The sequence below is a fragment of the Trachurus trachurus genome (assembly GCF_905171665.1).
Source record: "Trachurus trachurus genome assembly, chromosome: 22".
NCBI lineage: Eukaryota > Metazoa > Chordata > Actinopteri > Carangiformes > Carangidae > Trachurus > Trachurus trachurus.
Genome location: NC_139907.1, coordinates 6,724,023 through 6,745,555, shown reverse-complemented (window position 1 = coordinate 6,745,555; position 21,533 = coordinate 6,724,023). Strand labels below are relative to the sequence as shown.

General features: G+C 43.2%; 1 protein-coding gene across 7 annotated transcripts in view; it reads left to right on the top strand.

The window, feature by feature from the left end:
* The window catches only part of numb (NUMB endocytic adaptor protein), a 65,923-nt gene that overhangs the window by 36,675 nt on the left and 7,715 nt on the right, over positions 1 to 21,533 (top strand). For 5 of the 7 annotated variants that reach the window (XM_083997653.1, XM_083997656.1, XM_083997651.1 and 2 more), the window contains exons 3-7: positions 9,702 to 9,776; positions 17,783 to 17,815; positions 18,660 to 18,734; positions 20,202 to 20,342; positions 21,236 to 21,440. In XM_083997653.1, the coding sequence (XP_083853779.1) occupies positions 9,702 to 9,776; positions 17,783 to 17,815; positions 18,660 to 18,734; positions 20,202 to 20,342; positions 21,236 to 21,440 (529 nt within the window). The remainder of the gene's footprint in view (positions 1 to 9,701; positions 9,777 to 17,782; positions 17,816 to 18,659; positions 18,735 to 20,201; positions 20,343 to 21,235; positions 21,441 to 21,533) is intronic. The other 2 variants (XM_083997655.1, XM_083997654.1) reach the window with 1 other exon arrangement.

The following is a 21,533-nucleotide window of genomic DNA, read 5'->3' as shown; positions in this document are numbered from 1 at the left end:
TGTCAAACTTTCTTATTTTCTGAACTATTTCCCTAAAGTGAGAGTTTCTTATTGAACAATGCTTCTCATTCACTCACTCACACACCATTGATGGCATCAGAATAGAGACTGGAGTTCAAGATGCACAGTTATTATGTTTAGTAAGCTTATCAGTACATCACAATTATTGATTGTTCATTTGCAAACACGTCCTTTTAATATAGCAATTTAATAAGGTAAAACACCGTACTCGTTTACTCAATTACTCGATTAAATAGATAGAATGATCAATAGCTGCAGCCCTAGTTGGTCATACTGTGTCCTTCAAGGTGCAGTCTGCAGTGAGTCAGAAACAGACCAACTGGACCTGCAGTGCTGCAGTTGATGAAGTGGAGAGTTCGCTCGTATTGTGGCAACAAAACCTTCCACTTTTGCAAACAGAAGCGCAATGGTACACTTCCTCTCATCACATGGGCCCGAGCGTTCACCTCAACCAGGTTAAAGGGGAATTAGAAACAAAACAAAACTCCCAAGCTGAGAAATAAGAACAGACTCGGTGGCTGGTCAAAGGATGTGGTTTGAGCAAGTGTGCAGGTTATGATGATGCATGCTCGTATGTTTGCCTGTTTTTTTTTTTTCTTTGAGCAAGAAATGGGAAATGAAATCACCTTTTGGAGGGTGGAACGAGCTGGAAGTGATGGCGGTGTGAAAGTAAAGGAAGGTAGAGGAGGAGGGGCTTTATTTTTTTTAGCAATGTCCTGGATTCAAGGTTTCCTCTGAGCTGCCTCCAAAATGTCAACACGCAAGTTCATACACACCCCATAAATAGTCTCTCGAAGCTGGATTTGTCCATTAGCAGCTACCCTTTTTGTCTTCACACTTCTTTAAAGGCGTAAAGTCACTCTGTGTTCTCACATTTAGTTTTAATTAACCACTTTTCTTCAAGTCTGCACATTGTCTTTGATCTTTTTGTCTTTTAAAGGGATTTTATTTTTCATACAATATATTTAAGAGCTGTAGATGTTTCTTCTTCCCTTATGAATGTTCTTCTCCTACAAAACACAACAAAACAAGTTAACAAATCAGAAACCATGCTCCGTAGCTTTAACTAATCAGTAGTGGTGGTTATATCTAAATTCATAAAGCAGAATCCGGTCATTTTCTAAATAACGCTCTAGAGCTCTAGGTCCCCGAGTGTGACCATGGGAAAAGACCCGAGAAAAATAAGTGCAGCCCGGACAGAGCTCTCCTCCTGCTAGCTGCGCTACATTGCAGTTAAACAGCAAAGTAATGGGGCTTTGGCCTCTATTATGTCCGAAATATCACTACACATGCTTTGCAACATCCACCAGCTCCTTACCACATAACCCTGACTGTGCATAAACTCCGTTAATATGAGAGAGCAGTGCTACATGTGTGTTTTTGTCACGTAGCTCTGTTCATGCTGGCTTCCTTGGTAGACATTACTAGTCGACTGTCGAGCGCATGCCCTGTCTGCATCGGTGCAGACACCTACCCAGGAAGCCAGCATGAACAGAGCTATGTGATAAAAACACACTGTTAACACTGCTCTCTCATATTAACAGAGTTTATACACAGTCAGTGTTGTGTGGTAAGGCACTGGTGGATGTTGCAAAGCATGTGTAGTGATATTTTGAGCATCATACAGAGGCCAAAGTCACGGTTTTAAAGTTCTGCCCCCATTACTTCGCTGTTTAACTGTAATGTAGCGCAGCTAGCAGGAGGAGAGCTAGGTCCTGGCTGCACATATTCTGCCCAGATCTTTTCCTATGGTCGCACTCGGGGACCTAGAGCTGTAGAGCGTTATTTAGAAAATGACCGTAATTCTCCTTTAACTCACCAAAAAGTTGCAGCGTGTTGCTATTCTGAGCTGTTAAAGTTTGTTTGCTGCAGGCAAATAAGAAAATTACTTGTCTTTGATTGTTTATATTGTTCCAATTACTTCTGCAGCCACATAACACTTCACCAGCAGCTTTTTTCCCCCCCTCCCTCTCTCTCTGCACTGGCTCTCACTTGTGCCAGTGCAACCTACCATGCTACTCCTCTGTTACTCCCTCCCCCTCCTCCTCCTCCCTGCCTCCTCCCTCCCTCCCTCCTCCCTGCCTCCCTGCTCTAGGTGCCTCAGAGGAGCCCAGTTATGTGTGGGCTGGAATAGGTGCAGTGAAATTATCACTGACTGCTGCACTACAGAGGAACGAGTGGAGGGGATGCAGGAGAGAGGGAGGGAGAGAGGAGTGTGTTTCAAAGAGGTGTTGGAAGGAGAAGTAGGGATCTGGTGCTGATGTTACATGTTGTGGTTTGAACTGCCCTCCTTTTTTTTTATTTTTTATAACATCATCTTGAACAAACATGATGTCAGCTCAGTTCTCCACTGATTAGCACATTTTTACCTCTGACTGTGCCGCAGCCTGTTATCGGCATGTCAGAATAAGCAGCGGTTATGTTTGCTGTTTTTTTTAAAGCAGAAATCGCCTAGACAGACAATTATTCATGATTCAAGGTGATTGTCAAAGGCACAAAAATGTAGACTTGCTTCTTTTTTTTGTAAGGAAATGTCGGCCTTATGAGACTGCTGAAGGCTGGAGGTGGATGTGAGATTAGATTAAATTGCTTGTGTGTGTGTGTGTGTGTGTGTGTGTTTGTTGGTAACCACCCAAAACAGATGAGAAGGAAATGTGCTTACACGTCCTTGGTGAAATTAAATCACATAGACTTATTTGTTTAGAGATGAATGTGTGCCTTTTTTGTGTGTGTATGTGAGAGCTTGTTTTGTGCTGTTATTCACAGTCTGGGGGGAAACTGCTCACAGCTTTGACTTCTCTATTGAATCTGACAGAATTTATCACTGAACCCGATTTATGGCCAATCAATTCCTGGAATCCATCTGGTTTACCTCCAGAGGATTTACTCCCAACAAAGTCAACTTCACCTTATTGATGTGGATATATAGTTTCACCCTAGTGTGTGTGTGTAAAGTGCCACCTTGTACCTGGTTGGAGGGTTTTTCTTACCTTTGGACAGAGGCAGGCTCACTGTCTCCAGTCTTTATTGCTCTGCTAGGCCTTAATCAGCTGCATCCAAAAATGTCTTTAAAGGGGAACTATGTAGGGCTGCCCCCAAATAGTCGACCAAGCACTGGTCGACCAAAAAGTCATTAGTCGAACAAAATTTCATTGGTCGATTGGACACAACATTTTGAGCCATGTCTTGTCAAAATTAAGTCAAAATCAATTGATTGCACATGAACCAGTACATTTCCCACAGTTGAACACCTTTTTTTTTTTATTAACATGCTACACAGTTGTTTTCAGTTGTTGTTGTGTTTGTCATGGGAACTGATGGCTCGGTTTTTATCCTGGGCTTAAAGAGGAACTATGTAAGTCCGGTCGGTTTTCCTGTGTGTTGCTAACCCTCCTCCTGGTCATGTGCAGTCGTTTACAACAAAGCCGGCAAGAAATCAATCAATAGAGTGGTAGAAAACGTTATATATCACACATACGATGTTACGCTGTGTATATTTGTGTAGTCTTACCTGTCATAAACAAGAGATTATGGGTTACGGCCGGGGCGCGTTTGTGTCTCGGTGCTGCAGAGACGAGAGCTGGGACACCGGGTCGGAGGCTCTGATCTTCAGGGATGCAAACAGCGCGCCGAAAAGCGAAACTCGCTTTTTTCATGACCAATTAGGTGACTTGTGTGAATCGTTCAGATCCGAAGAGTTTTTGTTTTTGGGGGGGGGGGGGGGGGGGGGGGTCTCAGCGTCTCAGCTGGGGGGGGGGGTCTCAGCTGGGGTCAGTAAAATGTTTTTCTAACAGGCTGACAGTGACAATCACGTGAAACTGAGGCGAACTCATTCATGGTTGTCTCTGGTTATAGCACATTATATAGGCCTATATGTCCATTACACACTTTTAGGCCTTAAAATGTCTTAAATTTGTTGAATTATTGTGTTCAAGACTTAAATAAGACAGCTCTTAAATTTTCGTATGCCCACCATGGGCGAGCATTTCGCTCGCATTTGCCCCTAAAAAAAAAAAACATGTGTGAACCAGGAAAATCACAAAAAAGAAAGAGCACAACCTGCGATTGGTCAAAAACTACAAATCCCACAATCCTCTGGCCTCAACAATAACAGTAGTTAGTGTAAGTAAGGGAGAGTGGAGCTGTCGGTGAAAAGAGGAAACAACGCCACGTCTGGTCCTGTTCTATGTTGTTCGTTCACACCGTCACCGTTTATTCGTTACGTCCGCGGTGTAAAAGGCCGTGACGCAAAGACGCGATTAGGCGCGAGACGCGGTAGACGCGACTTTTTTTTTTGCGACGCAATACACGCGATTCTTTTATGGCGACGGGACCCTCGCGTCTTCGTCTATTTCATCGTGTTTGGTGGGAAGACCCAAAGGGGCTTCCCACTCAAACACGAGGAACGCTTTTTTTTCGCGCGAGCTTTTACGCGCAACCAAACGCGAGATACGCGAGATACGCGAATTAGCGCTCGTTTTCACTCGTTTCAAAAAAAAAAATTTCACTACAACAATTTTTTTTTCTTCTTTTTCAAAGGAGGTTAAATCGAAAGCAACTGGACTTAGTTATTTACTTATTATAACTAAGTCCAGTTGCTTTCGATTTAACCTCCTTTGAAAAAAAAAGTCTAGGAAGACGTTTCACCTCTCATCCAAGAGGCTTCATCAGTTCATGTAGCATCTGACCAGGCTGGGACTGGTCCAACTATCTGGTGTGGAGACTCAGTATAAGTCCAGTTGCTTTCGATTTAACCTCCTTTGAAATACTATGACCTGGACAAATGAGAATATGCACAGGCCTACAACAACATTTCTGCTCTCACCAACCATGGTTGAGGTCACAACGCTGCTGTAGCTGCTCTGGAAGTCCGAGACGTCTGAGGCCAAACGCCGTCGCTTCTGGTCCATGAGGCGAGTTCCGGGCTGATGAGCTACAGAGACTTTAGAGTCAAATAGGAGCAGTGCGTCGCTGTGTCGGACTGTTTGGATTTAATGAAGAAGCTGCACAGAGTCAGGTGAGCAGAAGCTGCCCCCCCCCCCCCCCCCCCCTCACCGTGGAGCCGCTGCTGTCTCACAGCCGCCACCGACCCCTAGAATAAAACACCACCGACCCCTAGAATAAAACACCACTAAGCCGTGGACGGTCGCTGCGTGGATAAAATGCTGACGACCAAAACAGCCGCCACCAGGTCACTGACTGGAGAGTTTTAAAGTCGGCACATGAACGCAGCTCAGACCGGCCGGTGCCTCAGCGCGGTGATCAGCAGGACGCTATAGCCTACCCAGTACCGGCCAGCTCAGTACAGAGGAGGAGGGGGGGGGGGGGGGGGTGACGCACAGTATACTGTTATGAGACACATTATGCATCCCAACTGTCTTTTTTTTAGAGGATTTTTTTTTACCAAGAATGCGCCCAAAAAAATCATGATCCAGGGGCCAAAATTCGAAACAAATATATATATTTTTTAATCACAATTCTCATTATTCTCCTGATGTCGGTTTAATGTAAACAGATTGCGCTGATATGCGTCATGTGACAGCGGGGCAGAGCTGCAGCTGCTGTGCTGTGATGGACCTGATCAGACTGGTGGTGGTCCACAGTCAATCAGTCCCAGAGCCTTCCTATTCACCTCCAATGTAGACGCGACGTGCGCGCTCGTTACCCAAAGCGGCGCGTATCCGCGTGCATTCGGTGCGACGGCGCTGCCGTTTCCCCCCCCGTGCATGTCCGTTGCTGTGTCAGGCAGGTGTCTCCCACGGAGCTCTGCCCCGTTTCAGAGGTGAAGGAGAGACGTTGCCTCCGCGATGTAGGATGTGTTCAATTAAAGTGAAACTAACACATTATATAGGCCTATATGTCCATTACACACTGAATGGGATGTTAAATCCCATGTCTTTATTTCTTCAGTTTATTTTAATAGTAATAATTATGACTAACATTCAGTGAAGACCTAAAAATCAGTATCTCCAAAATTGAAATATTGCAATGGTTTTTATTTTTTTAAAGCATTTTTAATATAGAAATGTTGGCCTTCTGAAAACTGTCCATCTATATGCACTCAATACTTGGTTGGGGTTGAACTACTGGAAATAGACTTTTCTGTGATATTGTTAATGGTGAGCCCCCCCCCCCCCCCCCACGACAATTCCTCTCTTTTTTGGTCCTGACCCGTTTGCATCCCTGGATCTTACAAGGTTGGTTTTCAGCCAAGAGACGCTAGGTGGAAGACAGAGAGCCTCCATTCTCATTTAGTCATTTATTTAACCATCACAATTACTCCGAAGCTGTTTAATTAAGGTAAAAATGTAGCATAGTTAAGGTAAAAATCCAACATAAGGTAGTTCCTCTTATAAACTCCTCTTATAACCTGAATATTTAACTCTACAGACAGAGCTGCACTCCTTATCATCAGCTGCTTCTGGATGTTTTACAAAATGTGGCTCTTTCTGTTCTTGTTGTGTTAACTCCTTTGCCGAACCCTTTTGCACCTGGGAAATCAGCCCTGTGTGGACGTAAATTAAATATGTAAATAAATAGCTTCATCCTATGTTTGTTGACACCAAAGCTGAACTTGTCTTGCAGTAACAGCATCTTTAATAAAAATATCATGATATATAAACTGCATCTAATCCTAGCCCACTGTAGGATTAGTGCCAAGTGGAACTAATCCTGGGGGTCGGCCCACAAATAAACCAGGGGGATTCAGACAGAACCGCATCGCCCCACACTCGCTGAAGATCATCGTTTTTGTTTTGTTTTTTTGCTTTTTGTGAGTGCGTCTTACTAAACGTGACTCCAGATTGTTGTTGCCAGCGAGTTACCAACAGGCCGGAGTAAGATGCTACAATAAACCATCTGTTGTGACATTTCAAGCCTCCCTCTGCGTTTACTCATCTCGCCACGGCCACATCTCCTCCTGGCAGATCTCTCCCCCCTCTCTTGTTAGCGCCGCTGCCTTCACTGTCCTCGCTACACACACACAGACACACACACAGCTGCCTCTTCACATCAAAAACACTCTTACATTTCTGTGCACATCTCCTTCTGTGTGTTTACACATGTAACTAAATACACATGTGTATTCTAATACGCCGACAGTGTGACTCACAGTCGTGGCGTCACGCTCTTAAAATAGCAGGTCCAGAGGAGGGTGAGGGTGAGGGGTGGGGGGGATGTGGGAGTGGAGGGGTGGAGGGGTGACAGGCGGGGCAGCAGCAGCAGCAGCGGCGGTGGAAGACCAGCGTCACTTGCTCTGTGTGTATCTATAAGGAAAGGGTAAGGACTTCCTCTCCGGCCCTGCACGCACAATGGCTTCTGGGGCGGTCAGGGTTGAGACGGGAGTGACACACAGCAGGGTGTGATGCTGCTTCAGGTCGACGAGGGAGGAGGGGGGAGGAGGGAGGGACGAGCCGGAGGAGGCAGCTTTTTCCGTTCATTCAGTGTTGCAGTTAAACTTACTCACGAAGGGTTTCCAGCATTAACTCCTCCTGATAGAGGCCGTCTGTCATGTGCGCAGGAGGAGCACGCAGGCTCTTCCCCAGGAAGCTGCTAATATCGTTATCAGTCTTTCACTACAGATTCCTGAGCAGCAGCTGATGATAAATAATGTTGATTAATTACCGGGAGTTGCTTAAAGGTGGTGTTTCAGGATGACCTCAGTCATTAAATATGTAACACGGTGATGTAATGCCTCCGCTCTTTTCCCCTGAAGGTTAATATTAGACTCTGACTGAGTTTCGATCTTATCAGACTATTATTCCTTCTCCATGCTTCAGTTGATTGACACATAATTAATAATTGCCTCTTTTGAGACAGAAATAATAGTTTTTTTCCCAAGTTAGATCAAACTTCCCGAAGTAAGGACTTTCTTTTTCTTGTTTTTGAGATAAGATATGACATTTGAAGACTGTGGAACTGTAACATGCATTTTTCATTATTATTTTCAGTTTATTAATCACAAGAGTTTTCTTCAGATTAGGGGTGTGATGGCGCTGACAGTTAGTAAACCATTGCATAGCCTGATGTGGCAATACTTTGAAAAGAATGAATAGAAGACCTTCATGTATTAAGACATGTTTTAAGCCAGTATAATTATTATTAGCAGTGTTTACACGGAATGAAACAGTAAAGGTTTAATAAAAATCCCTAAACGATTACAATTCTTTATAGATATATTTTTTGGCGGCTGGCCGATGGACGCTACCGTGTACACGTTTAAACGGAAAGCATTGCACAGTTTACATACATATTTTTGCACACGTTCACATCCCTACTTCAGATAATATAATATATATGTATTATATATAATAATATAAATGCTTATTAGTTTTAACTTGTTGTTATAAAGAAGAACAAGTTGATTATGAAACATCAGTGTGTGGCCTTCAGGATGAGGACGACCCTGATGATGAAGGCCACAAGCTGCAGAAAGGCACTGGTCTAATAATAAAGTTGTTCTTACATGACAAGTGTCAGTGGAGGGAGGCGCTCTTTATTTTAGACGAGGCGCCCCGTGTCATTATAAATTATCCTGTGGGTGCTTCTGAAATAGCTGGTTTGTGGGTGATTCAGATCAAACAGTTGCTGGGACGTTTTTGAAAGTCAGTTTCCTATGGCTTTATCTTGTTGTTTGTTGTGATGAGCCAAAACAAAACACCTGATACATCCACGTCCGTATTTTAAAGCACAATGCCAAGATTTATGTTGTTGTTTTTTTTGTTTTTTGAGAAATTAACAAGTGCACCTTTAAGTAGGCTCGGCTTTTTCTATTTCTTCGTGTGTTCAGACTCCAAGGAAGCTGCTGTATTGTGTAAAGTTATCATATTTATCTGACTAGGGCTGCAACTAACGATTATTGGCATTATCTATTAATCTGTCGATTATGTAAACGATTAATCTATTAGCTGAAAAATGTCAATCAGTGTTTCCCAAACCACAAGATGACGTCCTCAAATGTCTTGTTTTGTCGACAAACCAAAAAGATATTCAGTTTGTTGTCATAAAGGAACAAAGGAACCACAAATATTCACATTTTAAAAAGCTGAAATCAGAGAATTTGAACTTATTTTCTTAAAAAACTACCCAAACTGATTATTCGATTATCAAAATAGTGGATGATTAATTTAATAATCGATTATTGTTGCAGCTCTATATCTGACTATTTATGTTAAACAATGAAAAAGCCATGTGTGGCAACATAGAAAACTGAAAATGTGTCATTGTATAATCGAATCGAACAGAATTGCAGACTGATGAAGATGCACACACCACTATAGAACATGCTGCGTGTCAACCATGCGTGTGATTATGTGAGGAAGATATTACAGGAGAAAAACAAAAAGGAAAATCATGAAACCACACAGTCGCTGCTGCTTCTGCCCACTTAACTTGCCCACTTTCTTTTATTTATCGGAAACAGCTCAGCATTTTCTCCACGGACAAATTTAGGCATCAACCGGGGAGCGGTTGAACTGCAATTGACCTTCAAATGGTAATTAATTAATTTAGGTGTGTAAATCATCAGCGCCAATGTACCAGGGGTATTAGACAATCGGGGGCTCATTTAAATAGCCAATTTATTTCCAGAGTTTATTATTGTAGCCTTCACAGGAGCGGTTTGTCACAGCATTACTCACCCTCTCTTTCTCTCCCTCTCTCCCTCTCTCTCTACCCTGCAGTACCTGGGACATGTGGAGGTGGAGGAATCCAGGGGGATGCACATCTGTGAGGATGCAGTGAAGCGGCTGAAGACGGTAGGTTTCACTAGAAAACCCTCTCTTGTGCTTCCAGGAACAAGGTCGCCACCTACAGACATCCTACTTCCTGGTTGTCTGTTCTTTTGTCTTATCTTTTCCTCCACTAATTTCCTCCTCCTCTCTCTGTGACACCAGACTTTTTTTTTCTTCTTTTTTTCTCACTGCTGCACTTTTCTCTATAACACATTCTTCTTCTTCCTCTTTGTTTCATCACTGTTTATTCCTGCCTCTAGGTTTCTTTCTTTCTTTCTCTGTACATAAATCGTGTGGTTAACGTCTCCACTCACTCTCCACCCACCCTGACCTTCAGACAACCTCTAGGGGTGTCGGGGGCTCTGCTCTGTACATCTCTTCCTCTCAGCGCACACACACACACATACACTCCCAGCCGGAGCAGATAGGCCGGCCTGGACTTCCTGCCGCGGCAGATTCCGGCGGCGTTACGCAAAAAGAACAAATTCCAGTTTGGAGGGAGCAGAGCAGGGGAGGGGAAGTGTGTGTGTGTGTATATACTATGTGTGTGTGTGTGGCAATAGCTTTTCCATGTTGTCAGTTGTTTGCCAAGGCCCCGCCCTGGTTATAAAGTCCTGTGGGTAAATGAGTGAGATTCTCCGAAGTCAAGGCCAAACCTGAGTCGACAGGTCGGCTTCGATCCGAGCCCACGTTCAGGAGCATCAGCACATTTTGAATTCTGTTGCCAGGAAAAATTACAAAAACAACTCCTGCTCTGAGTGTCTGAGTGACTGAGCTTTCAGTTTTAATTTTCAGATGACTCAGGCTAAATGAGGATTCACACCCTCGTCTCTCTCTCTCTCTTGTTATCGTTACCTGCTTCATAAAACTGCTAAAGACCTTTTTCTTTTTTTTTAGTTGTATCACATTTTCTACTTTTTTTTCTAAACCTGTGTGTTGTTGGTTGGTACGATTATACTGAGGAGAACATGCTCGAGAGCAATTTAATATTTTATGAGAGCAATTTAACGGACAGTAAAACACTCCAATTTTCATATCAGTTAAAAAGAGAACAATATTGTAACAGACACACACACACACACACATGCTCCCACAACTTATGCTTTTTTCACATAGTGCTTATATTTAGTCACAAGCATGCACACACTTGTAGACACTTGTAGCAGCAACCGCACACACAGGAATGACACACATTTGACACACACACTCAGAAAGGGCCCACAGGCAAATCATTTGTCCAAACATAAAAACGCACACACATGAAACATAATGGCCTTTACAGTGAATATTCAAAACTTGGACACACATACACAAAGACACACAGGAGCACGTACTGTCCACACACTGGTGCTTGATGAGGTCACATGGTGAACACAGAGCCCGAGGCTGTGAGATCTTATTGAGTTACAGTTCATTTTAACAAGGTGGACAAGATGGAGCCAACTCTGAAGGAGAGGAGAGGAGAGGTCGGCGGCGTGGCGCGACGTGGCGCTCCTCCTTCCTTCCTTCCTCCTCCCCGTTTAACCCGCGGGGCCGCGACTCTCTGACCCTCCTCGACCCGATGACATTTCCTCCTCTTGTCTCCTCCTCTGGCATTTCACTCTTTACCGCTTCCCTCGCTCCACACAGGCCTCATCTGTCAGCGAGCACAGGCTTGACTTTATTGATCTGAGTTTAATAAGCAGTGGTGGGAAATTAAAATTGAAATTGAAATTAAAATTAAAATTAAAATGTGAGTCAGGCTGGCGTCGTGTCATGGTCCTCCTTCCCCCTTTGGCACATTGTTATCTTTTCCTGTGAAGCAGCATCCATCCAGTTGAGTTCTGGCATTGACAAAGCTGTAGTTTTTAACCTGCGTGTTCCCCCCGGGGGCTTGTCTTACTGGAAATGCCAGAAAACAGTCATGGTTGGTTTGGTTGGGAACTGCAAGACTGTAACACACAGGTATCCATTCATCCCGGTGAAAGAAACTAGCACACTGCAGGATTTTTGTTTGTTTTTTGTCCCTCGTCCAGGTGTGTCTCCCCCTACACATGAGCATTGTCTCCTTTTGCTGCCTCATCTCATTAACATCACAACAAATGCCAAAAAATAGCACTTTGGGAAAGTTTTTTTGACACTATTTAAAGGGACAGTTCAACATTTTGGCAAATTGGCCCATTGCCTAGTCCCTATAGTCTTAGGAGTAGATTTTTTACCTTTAATTGTCGGTGCAAGATATTTTTAGAGCGGCGGAGCAGAGCCGCAAGCTGTTCAGAGCTACGCTACGGAGGCTCATGGGATTTCTTGGTTTCCCTCATCAAACTCATCAAATACACAATCCAACAACTCCAAAACGCTCTGGTGGACAAGTTGTGACCTGCACATTCACCACAGTATGAGATAATAACAGAACGTTATGAGACGAAGTTGTTTTCTAGGTAAATTCATGCCAAACTGCTGATGCATTTGCCTCTAAAACAACTCTGTCTCGTAATGTTCTGTTATTATCTCATAGCGTGGTGAATGTGCAGGTCACAACTTGTCCACCAGAGTGTTTTGGAGTTGTTGGATTGTGTATTTGATGAGTTTGATGAACCAAGAAATCCCATTAGCCTCCGTAGCGTAGCTCTGAGCAGCTCACGGCTCTGCTTCTGTTGTAAAAAATAGCTTGCACCAACAATTACAGGTAACAAACCTACTGCTAAGACTATAGGGATTATGGCAATGGGCCAAAATGTTGAACTATCCCTTTAAAGATTCATAACATTAATATTAATATTCGTGGAGCAACGGAGCAGTTGTGCTGCATTGCGTCGCTCTGATCTTCATTTCCATCACTCTAATTCTCATTCTGTTAACAATTAGTTTCGTAGTTAAGTGATTTTCAGGCAAGATGGATTGTTGATTTTATAGCTCGCCGTGTCGCCGCTCTGTGTCGCTCTGGCTTTAAAAAGAATAAACTGACAAAATGAGGATCTGCGCTGACACTCTGTTTGGTGTGTGTGAACAGTTTTACAGACGTCTTGTCTTATAAACGGTGGTTTATGGGGAAAACGAGGGGAGGTGAAGCTGCTTCATCATCGCAGCAGACAGAATGTAAAAAGCCCTGATGATGGATCTAGATCACCCAGACCACATCGGGGCCACCCCCCTTTAAACAGACGAGCAATTAACAAGGCCCCGATAGATCCCAGTTCATCATCGCTGACTCTTTAATTAGCTTACTGTTGCCAGGCAACAAACACAGCCCCTACCAGTTGAGTTAATATTACTCAGCAGTAGGATAAACTCTTTTTTTTTTTCAGGAACTTATTAGTTACGAACCAGGCTCCCACCTGTCGGCTCTTAATATTTGATGTGGCTCTGATGAAAGGATGTTGTTTCCTGAGCATCAGCTGACCGGAGCCAGACAGCAGCGCCAACTCTATCTGGCAGCATCAGCACTTAAAGGAATAGTTCAACATTTTGGCAAATTCTCCTATTGCCATAATCCCAATATCATAGCAGTAAGTTCATTACCTTTGATTATCGGTGCATGTTGTCGCTCATCAAACGCATCAAATACACAATCCAACAACTCCAAAACGCTCTGGTGGACAAGTTGTGACCTGCACATTCACCACGCTATGAGATAATCATGTAACATTACCAGACAGAGTTGTTTTCGAGGCAAATGCAGCCGGAACTACATTACAGATGTGGCGTGATTTCAGAGGAGCAAGTAGTTCCGAGTATTTACTTAATGTGTCGTAATGTTACATAATTATACATGATTAATTCATAGTGTGGTTAAATGTGCAGGTCACAACTTGTCCACCAGAGTGTTTTGGAGTTGTTGGATTGTGTATTTGATGAGTTTGATGAGGGACAGGGGACCTGTACCGTTCACCTCCATTGTTCACTGAGCAGCTCACGTCTCTGCCCCGCCGATCTCAAAACGGCATGCACCGATAATTAAAGGTAACGAACCTACTGCTGTGACTATAGGGATTATGGTGAGAGGAGAATTTGCCAAAATGTTGAACTATCCCTTTAAGGTCTTGGACGAGAGGAGAGAGATGAAGAATAGTTTAGCTGACGGAAAAAGATGGAAGTCAGTGTGTGTGTGTGTGTTCAGATTTCCCTGTGTGTCGGCGGCCCGGCCCAGCTTGTCAGTCAGTCAGTGTGCGTTTGTGTGTGACGACAAGCTCCAGCTCTGAGCAGGACGGACTCCCATTATTTTTCCCAGCAGCCTTTGGGGCGGTAATGAGAGTTTTCTCGCAGCTCTGTGACCTGTGACTCAGGAGGAGGAGGAGGAGGAGGGGGAGGCTGCATTGCGGCACCGTCACCCTCCAAGCTGCCCCTTTTTGTGTTGTCATCATGACGTCACTTCCTGCTGCTGTTGGCCCGCGGCCCGGCGGTACGAGGTGTTTTCTGTAGCTCCATCATTCAGTGTTTTCTGTTTTCTCTGTAACTCCGGAGCTCATGGTGACCAGAGGAGTGTCTCTCTGCTCTGTGTGTGTGTAGAGACGGGGTGGGGCGGCCGTCTGCTGACATGCTGAAAGAATTTCAATTGTATTTATGTATCGACACCCAAGTAGCCTGCGGGCACATCATTGCCCGACTGTGTCTCCTTGTTCATCATCATCATCAGACAGAATCAGACGCTGTGCAGTGCAGTATAGTATGTAAGCCTGTGGTTTCAGTGAAGGCTTTTCTGAGGCGTCACATTGTGTCGGAAGTTGTCTCCACCCCCCGCTAGAGATATTTCCTGAGTAAATACCATATGTGGGAAACTACAAAACCAATTGCTGCATCTGGTCTGAGGTAATGTCATGCTGAGGTCACGGCCTGAACTCAACTCTAACGTATAAATGTGTCATAAAAAAAAACAAAAAAAACACTTATAAAGCATCACACATCGTCCTCCCTCTGGTTTTACATACAGCACTTTGACAACCTGTCAAATAAAGCAACAGGATGACGTACTGTACACCCTGTCATGTTTGTGGCAACTAGTGTTGTGAGGTGTGACTACAGAGTTTCAGATGTTACACAAGACGTGTGATTCGTTGTTGCACATCCTGCCGATGGTTAGAGTTGTTATTGGCAATCGATAGCACCGGTTTTAGCTTTTTCCTGTCGGTTGTCTATTAAAAAAAAAAAAAAGGTCAAATGTTTTCATCAACTCAGGAACTTGTTGCGTTCCTTGAGTGAATTTCTTCTTCAAATGTTTCATTTTTGCCTTAATCTTTCATAACTCAGCTCTCCTCCTTTCTAAACCAAAAAAGCTTCTTTTTTCCCCCCCAAACTGTAGTTTCATCGCACTTCACACACAGAATACCTGAATAATAATATTGTTTTACCTTTTTTTGTTGGTGTTATACATTTTTTTGTGTGTGTCTTTTTATAAGCAGGTTTTTAATGCAGAGAAATGCCTCCAAATCCCCCCCTCCCCATACATTGCCACCCCCATTCTAGCTATATAATATATATATATTAACCCCATAGATATTGTTTTTCTCCTAACCATCTAGCTCACTAATACTAACTATGCTGCCATCATCTGCATGTCCGTGTGGTTATTAGAAACACAAACACACACACGCATCTCAATAAATTAGAATATCATGGGAAAGTTTATTTATTTTCAATTAAAAAAGTGAAACTAACACATTATATATATCCATTACACACAGAATGAAACATTTCAAGTCTTTATTTCTTTATTTAATGTCTTTTAATTATAATGATTATGACTTCACATGTAATGAAGACATAAAAATCACTATCTCAAAACATTTGAACATTACAGAAGACCAATTAAAAAGCATTGTTGGCCCTCTGAAAAGTAGGTATTGTACTCAATACTTGGTTGGTGCTATTTGACTTAAAATTGACTTTTCTATAATATTGTAATTTATTGAGATGCACTTGCAGGGCTCTAGACCAACTTTTTTCACAAGAAGCACAGTGGCGTCTAACTTTAAAAAATTTTAGGAGCGCAAGCAGAAAAGTTGATTTCATAAATCGACTTGCAAAGCAAATATTCACATTTCCTTTTCATTCATGATCGTCACGTTTCCAGATTCTTTGAGTCGTCCCTTCCATGTTTCACAAACAGCAGATTTTCTGGTTGCACACGAGCAAGTAGATGAAAAATTTACTTGCACTGCCTCACATTTTAGGGGCAAAATGCCTCCATTTAGAGGCAGTCTGGGGCCCTGATTTGGGAGCATTTTGCCCCTAAAATTTGAGGCAGTGCAAGTAAATTTTTCATCTACTTGCTCGTGTGCAACCAGAAAATCAAAACCAGTAATTTTTGGTGAAATGTGGAAGGAGCGACTCAAGTAATCTGTAATCTGTCATTACAGGTATCAGGCTAACTTGTGTGAGGTTCATGAATGAAAATGAAATGTGAATATTTGCTTTGTGAGTCGATTTACAGTGTGCGCTCCTAAATCTTCTGCTTGCGCTCCTAAGATTTCTAAATTAGGGGCCACTGTGTTTCTAGTAGAAGATGTTCATCTGGAGCCCTGACACACACGGACACACACACACACACACACTAACAAATGCTTAGCTCATTCCCAGTGAATCTCCGGTGCTGGTTAACACGTTAAATCATGCATTAACATGGAGCTTGGGGAGCTGTCTCCACCGTGGCTGTGTAACAGGAGCAGAGTGGCACTCCTTTTCACAGCTTACGGGGAGGAGACGAGCTCTGAGGGAGCGCGGGGGAAGAAGGGAGGATTAAAAACTAGGCCGGGTCGGCTCCGGCTCTGCGGTGTCTTTTATGCGGTTGTGGCGGCCTAAACTTGACCCCTGACTCCTGGCTCGACTCAGAGGTCAGACCGGGCCGCCTGTGGGAATCTTGTTTCTGTCTGCTGAACAACACGCCATGGAAACAAAATAAAGACCGCGTCTCGGTCTAGGAATCAGAAGGAGAGAGGGAATAAAAACAGGATTTGGGATTATCCCTCACACACACACGCACACACACACACACCTACCTGAAGGTCTGCCATCTTTTATCTCCTCTGTCCAGGCAGCTTTGGGTGCTGTGGTGTCTTAGCTGTGGTGGCAGCAACAACCACAACAACACAACAACTTAACGGGTGTCATTTCCTGCTGCCGGGCGGTGGCGGCGATGTGGTTTCTTTTTACCGGCTTTACCAGCGTCGTAGTTACTAACAGTGATGATCACCATAAAAACACAGTAACATCCCACAGAATCACCCATTTAAAGGGATAGTTCAACATTTTGGCAGATTGGCCCATCGCCATAATCCCTATAGTCATAGCAGTAGGTTTGTTACCTTTAATTGTCAGTGCAAGCTGTTTTTAGAACGGCGGAGCAGAGCTGTGAGCTGCTCAGAGCTACGCTACGGAGGCTAATGGGATTTCTTGGTTTCCCTCATCAAACTCATCAAATACACAATCCAACAACTCCAAAACGCTCTGGTGGACAAGTTGTGACCTGCACATTCACCACGCTATGAGATAATAACAGAACGTTACCAGACAGAGTTGTTTTAGAGGTAAATTCATTCATGCAAAACCGTTGATGTGTGTTCCCGTTGGGGGCCGTTTTTCATCAAGCAGTCTCTGCATTTGCCTCGAAAACAACTTCATCTCATAACGTTACGCTATTATCTCATAGCGTAGCTCTGAGCAGCTCACGGCTCTGCTCCGCCGCTCTAAAAATAGCTTGCACCGACAATTAAAAATAAAGGTAACGAACCTACTGCTATGACTATAGGGATTATGGCAATGGGCCAATTTGCCAAAATGTTGAACTATCCCTTTTTTTAAAAATCCTCTATCAGTGTGGATTCACTCCCTCTCTCACCCACTCACTCACCCACTCATCCACTCATAACCCAGTTTCACTCACTCTCACCCCAAAAAAACCCCCCTCAAAAACCAAAACAGAAACCCAATCAAATCCCTCCCTGTAGGCTCCAGACAGTTCCTAGACTTTCCCAGGTAACATTTTCATTCCTTGTTCCTCCTCCCTCCGTCTCCCCCTCCACCCCCTCTCACCCACCCACCCACCCACCCTCCAGGACAGGAAATTCTTCAAAGGATTCTTTGCAAAAGTAAGTTATTGCTTTGTGTGTCCGAGTGTGTTTTTTTCTCTTTATTATTAGCGCTGTTGTTATTATCATATTATTATTATTATCGTTATGTTTTGTTCTTTTCTTCCTCTCACATAACACTTCACCCTTTTGATCGTGCCTGACGGCTGGAGGAAGCACACACACACACAAAAACTCATACACAGGGGAGAAATCTGTCTGGAGAGAGACGAACACAATGATGCATGTGTCTGTGAGCAGGTGGGGTGGTTTAGGCTGGGGTGGGGCACTTTTTGTGTGTTTTTTTGTGTGTGTGTGTGTGTGTGTTTTCCTTTTTCTTTCTTTCTTTTTTTTTTTTGTTTTTTGTGTGTGAATATATTAACAGGCGTGCCTTCTCTCCCTCTTCAGCTCTTCTTCCATGAACCCAGAATGGAAACAATGAACAGCTTTGTGTGAATGAGCGTTTCCTTTTTGTGCACAGACATTTTATATGTGGTGGTTGTTGTTGTTGTTGTTATTCTAACCAGCGGGACCACCACCACCACCACCACCACCACCGCTGTCGACTGCATCTGTGCACAAAACCTCATACCAATCATCATCTGTTTCTTTTTTATTATATTTTTGGGTCCTAGTGAATGACACAGCAACAACAGCTCCTCCTGACTTGTTGTGTCTCCTTTTTTTTTGTGTCCTTACCTGGTGCTTCCTCTTTATTTGTAGGTGTGTGTGTGTTTGTTGAATAGGTACCAAGGAATTAGTACAAAGGGAGGTAATCTGAGGGGATATGGAAAGACTGGAAAAGTGTGTTTGTTTCTTAACCAGTTCCTCTTCCTGTTGTGTGTGTGTGTGTGTGTGTGTGCAGGCTGGGAAGAAGGCGGTGCGGGCCGTGTTGTGGGTGTCGGCAGATGGTCTTCGCGTTGTAGACGACAAAACAAAGGTAATTGCTCCCTTCAGTCCCTCGATCATAGGCGTGATCAAAAAGAAAAGAGAGCCACCGGAGGAAGCACATGAGGCTTTAGCAGCTTTAAAAAAAAAGAAAAGAAAAAAAGATGGAAGCCGCTGAGCCGCAGCAGTTAATAACGGTGGTGAAGCTGCCGTACGTCTGGTCCAGTGACCTCTGCAAGGCCCCGTGCAGAAATATGTACTCGGTGCACCTGCAGGGAAAAGATATGAGTGGAGCAAACAGTGTGGCATTAGAGATTACACTGCCACCTGCTGGAAAACACTGGTACTGCAACAAACCAGGATTAAACAGCCTTTAAAAAACTACTTACAATTATGGAGTTATTTTAATTTCTCAACCTACATATACTACTAAAAAAAAGTTATTTCAGTCAATAATTTCTCCCCTTTAATAATGCCAACTGGGATTGTTTTTCATATCGTTGGAAAGCCTGATGAGTCACCTTTACAATGAGGTACAACTTGTAAGGATTGTGCATTCATTAGATGAGCAACACCCTTAAATGTGTGAGTAGCACCCCTAAAAAATATGCCCAAATCCCCTGCAATATTCTCCCGTTGGTATTCACTTTTGTTTTAAGCTGCTTGGTGGATCGGATGGAGTATATATCTATCTTTTAACTATTGAATTGAATGCTATTTATTACTTATTATTTAGACCAGGCAGGCAAACATACAAAATAATGACTGAGAGTCTAATGTAAAGTTAGTTAAAAGAAAACAGAGTAGTTGTGCGCACATCCAATCCTGTTTTAGGCCAGGTGCCGGATGATCCAAACGGAGAAAAGAAGGGGAATATCTCCACACTAAGTTAAAGCTCCCAATTATCTTTAATTGACTTAAAAAATACACAACGTTTCGACCCAAATTGTCTCCCTCAGGCAACTATAAAGCAAGTTAGTTAAAAGAAGCTGAGTGCCTAAGGTTTGTGTCTTGACTTTCCTGCCAAGGATGAAGTATACTGTGAAGGGTTGTGAATTTTATTGTCTATTAAAGTTATAGAACAACTGTAAATTGTTTAAAACCTATTGTGAATAATAATGAAGTAAGAAACACTAATTCACTAAGTGGAGGCCAAACTCTGCCAAGTCACAAAAGTCGTCCACACAGTAAAAAAAAAAGAAAAAAAAGATGCTGTTAAGTAGAAAAACTAAACCCAGGATCCAGGAATTCCTCCTGAGTGAAACACTTTTTTTTTTCCCAGAGTTGCTTGTTTCATGCGGGTCGGAGAGCAGAGCAGACTGATAGTAGTTCAGTCTCGTTCGAGCACCCTCGTAGTGAGACCGTCTCACTGAAGCACCGTTCACTGCACAATCATTTATCCCACATTTTGAACTGACTTGAGTGAGAGTCACTTAACCCTCGAACCGAAGGCTTCACGTGTTATGATAACGATGTAACGGCTGCTGCTGCTCTCTGTCTCTCTCTCTCTCTATAACAGGACCTGATCCTGGACCAGACAATAGAGAAGGTGTCGTTCTGCGCTCCGGACCGGAACTTCGAGAGGGCGTTTTCTTACATCTGCAGGGACGGCACCACGCGACGCTGGATCTGCCATTGTTTCATGGCCATCAAAGACTCAGTGAGAAGTTACTCTGTAAAACATGAATATGAATGAAAACAGATGAGAAGCAGCACTGTTTAGAGAGTTTATTGTCGAATCAAGTAAACACATCAATAAATAACATTATATACACATGGGTAACACTTTATAATAAGTACACACTATTAAGCATTAGTTAAGCATGAATAAATACTGAATTTATCATTTATGACACATTAATACTCATTAGTATGTCGTTTATAAATACAGTAAGTGCTTATCAATGATGAGTAAAACATGTTGTGATAAAAAAAATTATTGAAAAATTACAATATATGTATATTCACATCATATACTGTACATAGTTTTCCCCCATTTTTTATTTTTTATTCACCCTCCCCAGACTGTGACACTTGTACATTTGCAGGGAGGTTGATTGATTATTGATTTTGATAGTTATAACAGCTGTTGTAATTGTCTGCGCTTAAAATATAGATTTTACTGATCATCTCAGTTGTCCTACTGCCCTGTAGTACAAGGAGATACGATCTTATACTGTTCTTAGTACACATCCTCAGTGTCATTTATTGTACATTATAGTAACCTTGTGTCAAGGCAATTAATTGATTGATTAATCAGTGAGTCAGCTGAGAAATTGATTAGCCAACCATTTTTGTAATTGAGTTACAGCTTAAGACGTTTCTGAAGATAATTCATGATGATGTTGCAAAGTACAAGTTTTATGTCATGTTTCTAATGCGAAACCCAATTATAACTTTACATTCATTTGTGAGCTCATGTAAATTAGACCTTTTATTAATTTCACACCTGAGTGGTCGGTGATGGCGGCGGCTACACGTCAGGAGGAAACACCAGACACCAGCGAGGCGCTTAAAGACTTTTTCAATGTTTTCTTCCTTTTTTTTTCTCAGGGGGAGCGTCTCAGTCACGCCGTGGGCTGTGCCTTCGCCGCCTGTCTGGAGCGAAAACAGAAGCGCGAGAAGGAGTGCGGGGTCACGGCGACCTTTGACGCCAACAGAACCACTTTCACCCGCGAGGGCTCGTTTCGCGTCACCACGGCAACGGAGGCGGCAGAGCGGGAGGAAGTCATGAGGCAGCTACAGGATGCTAAAAAAGGTCTGAGTTCGTTTGTTGCTCCGCCAACGTGGTAAAAGAAAAAAAGGGTCGACCGGTTCAACCAAAGCCTTTTTTATTTTTTTTATACAGACT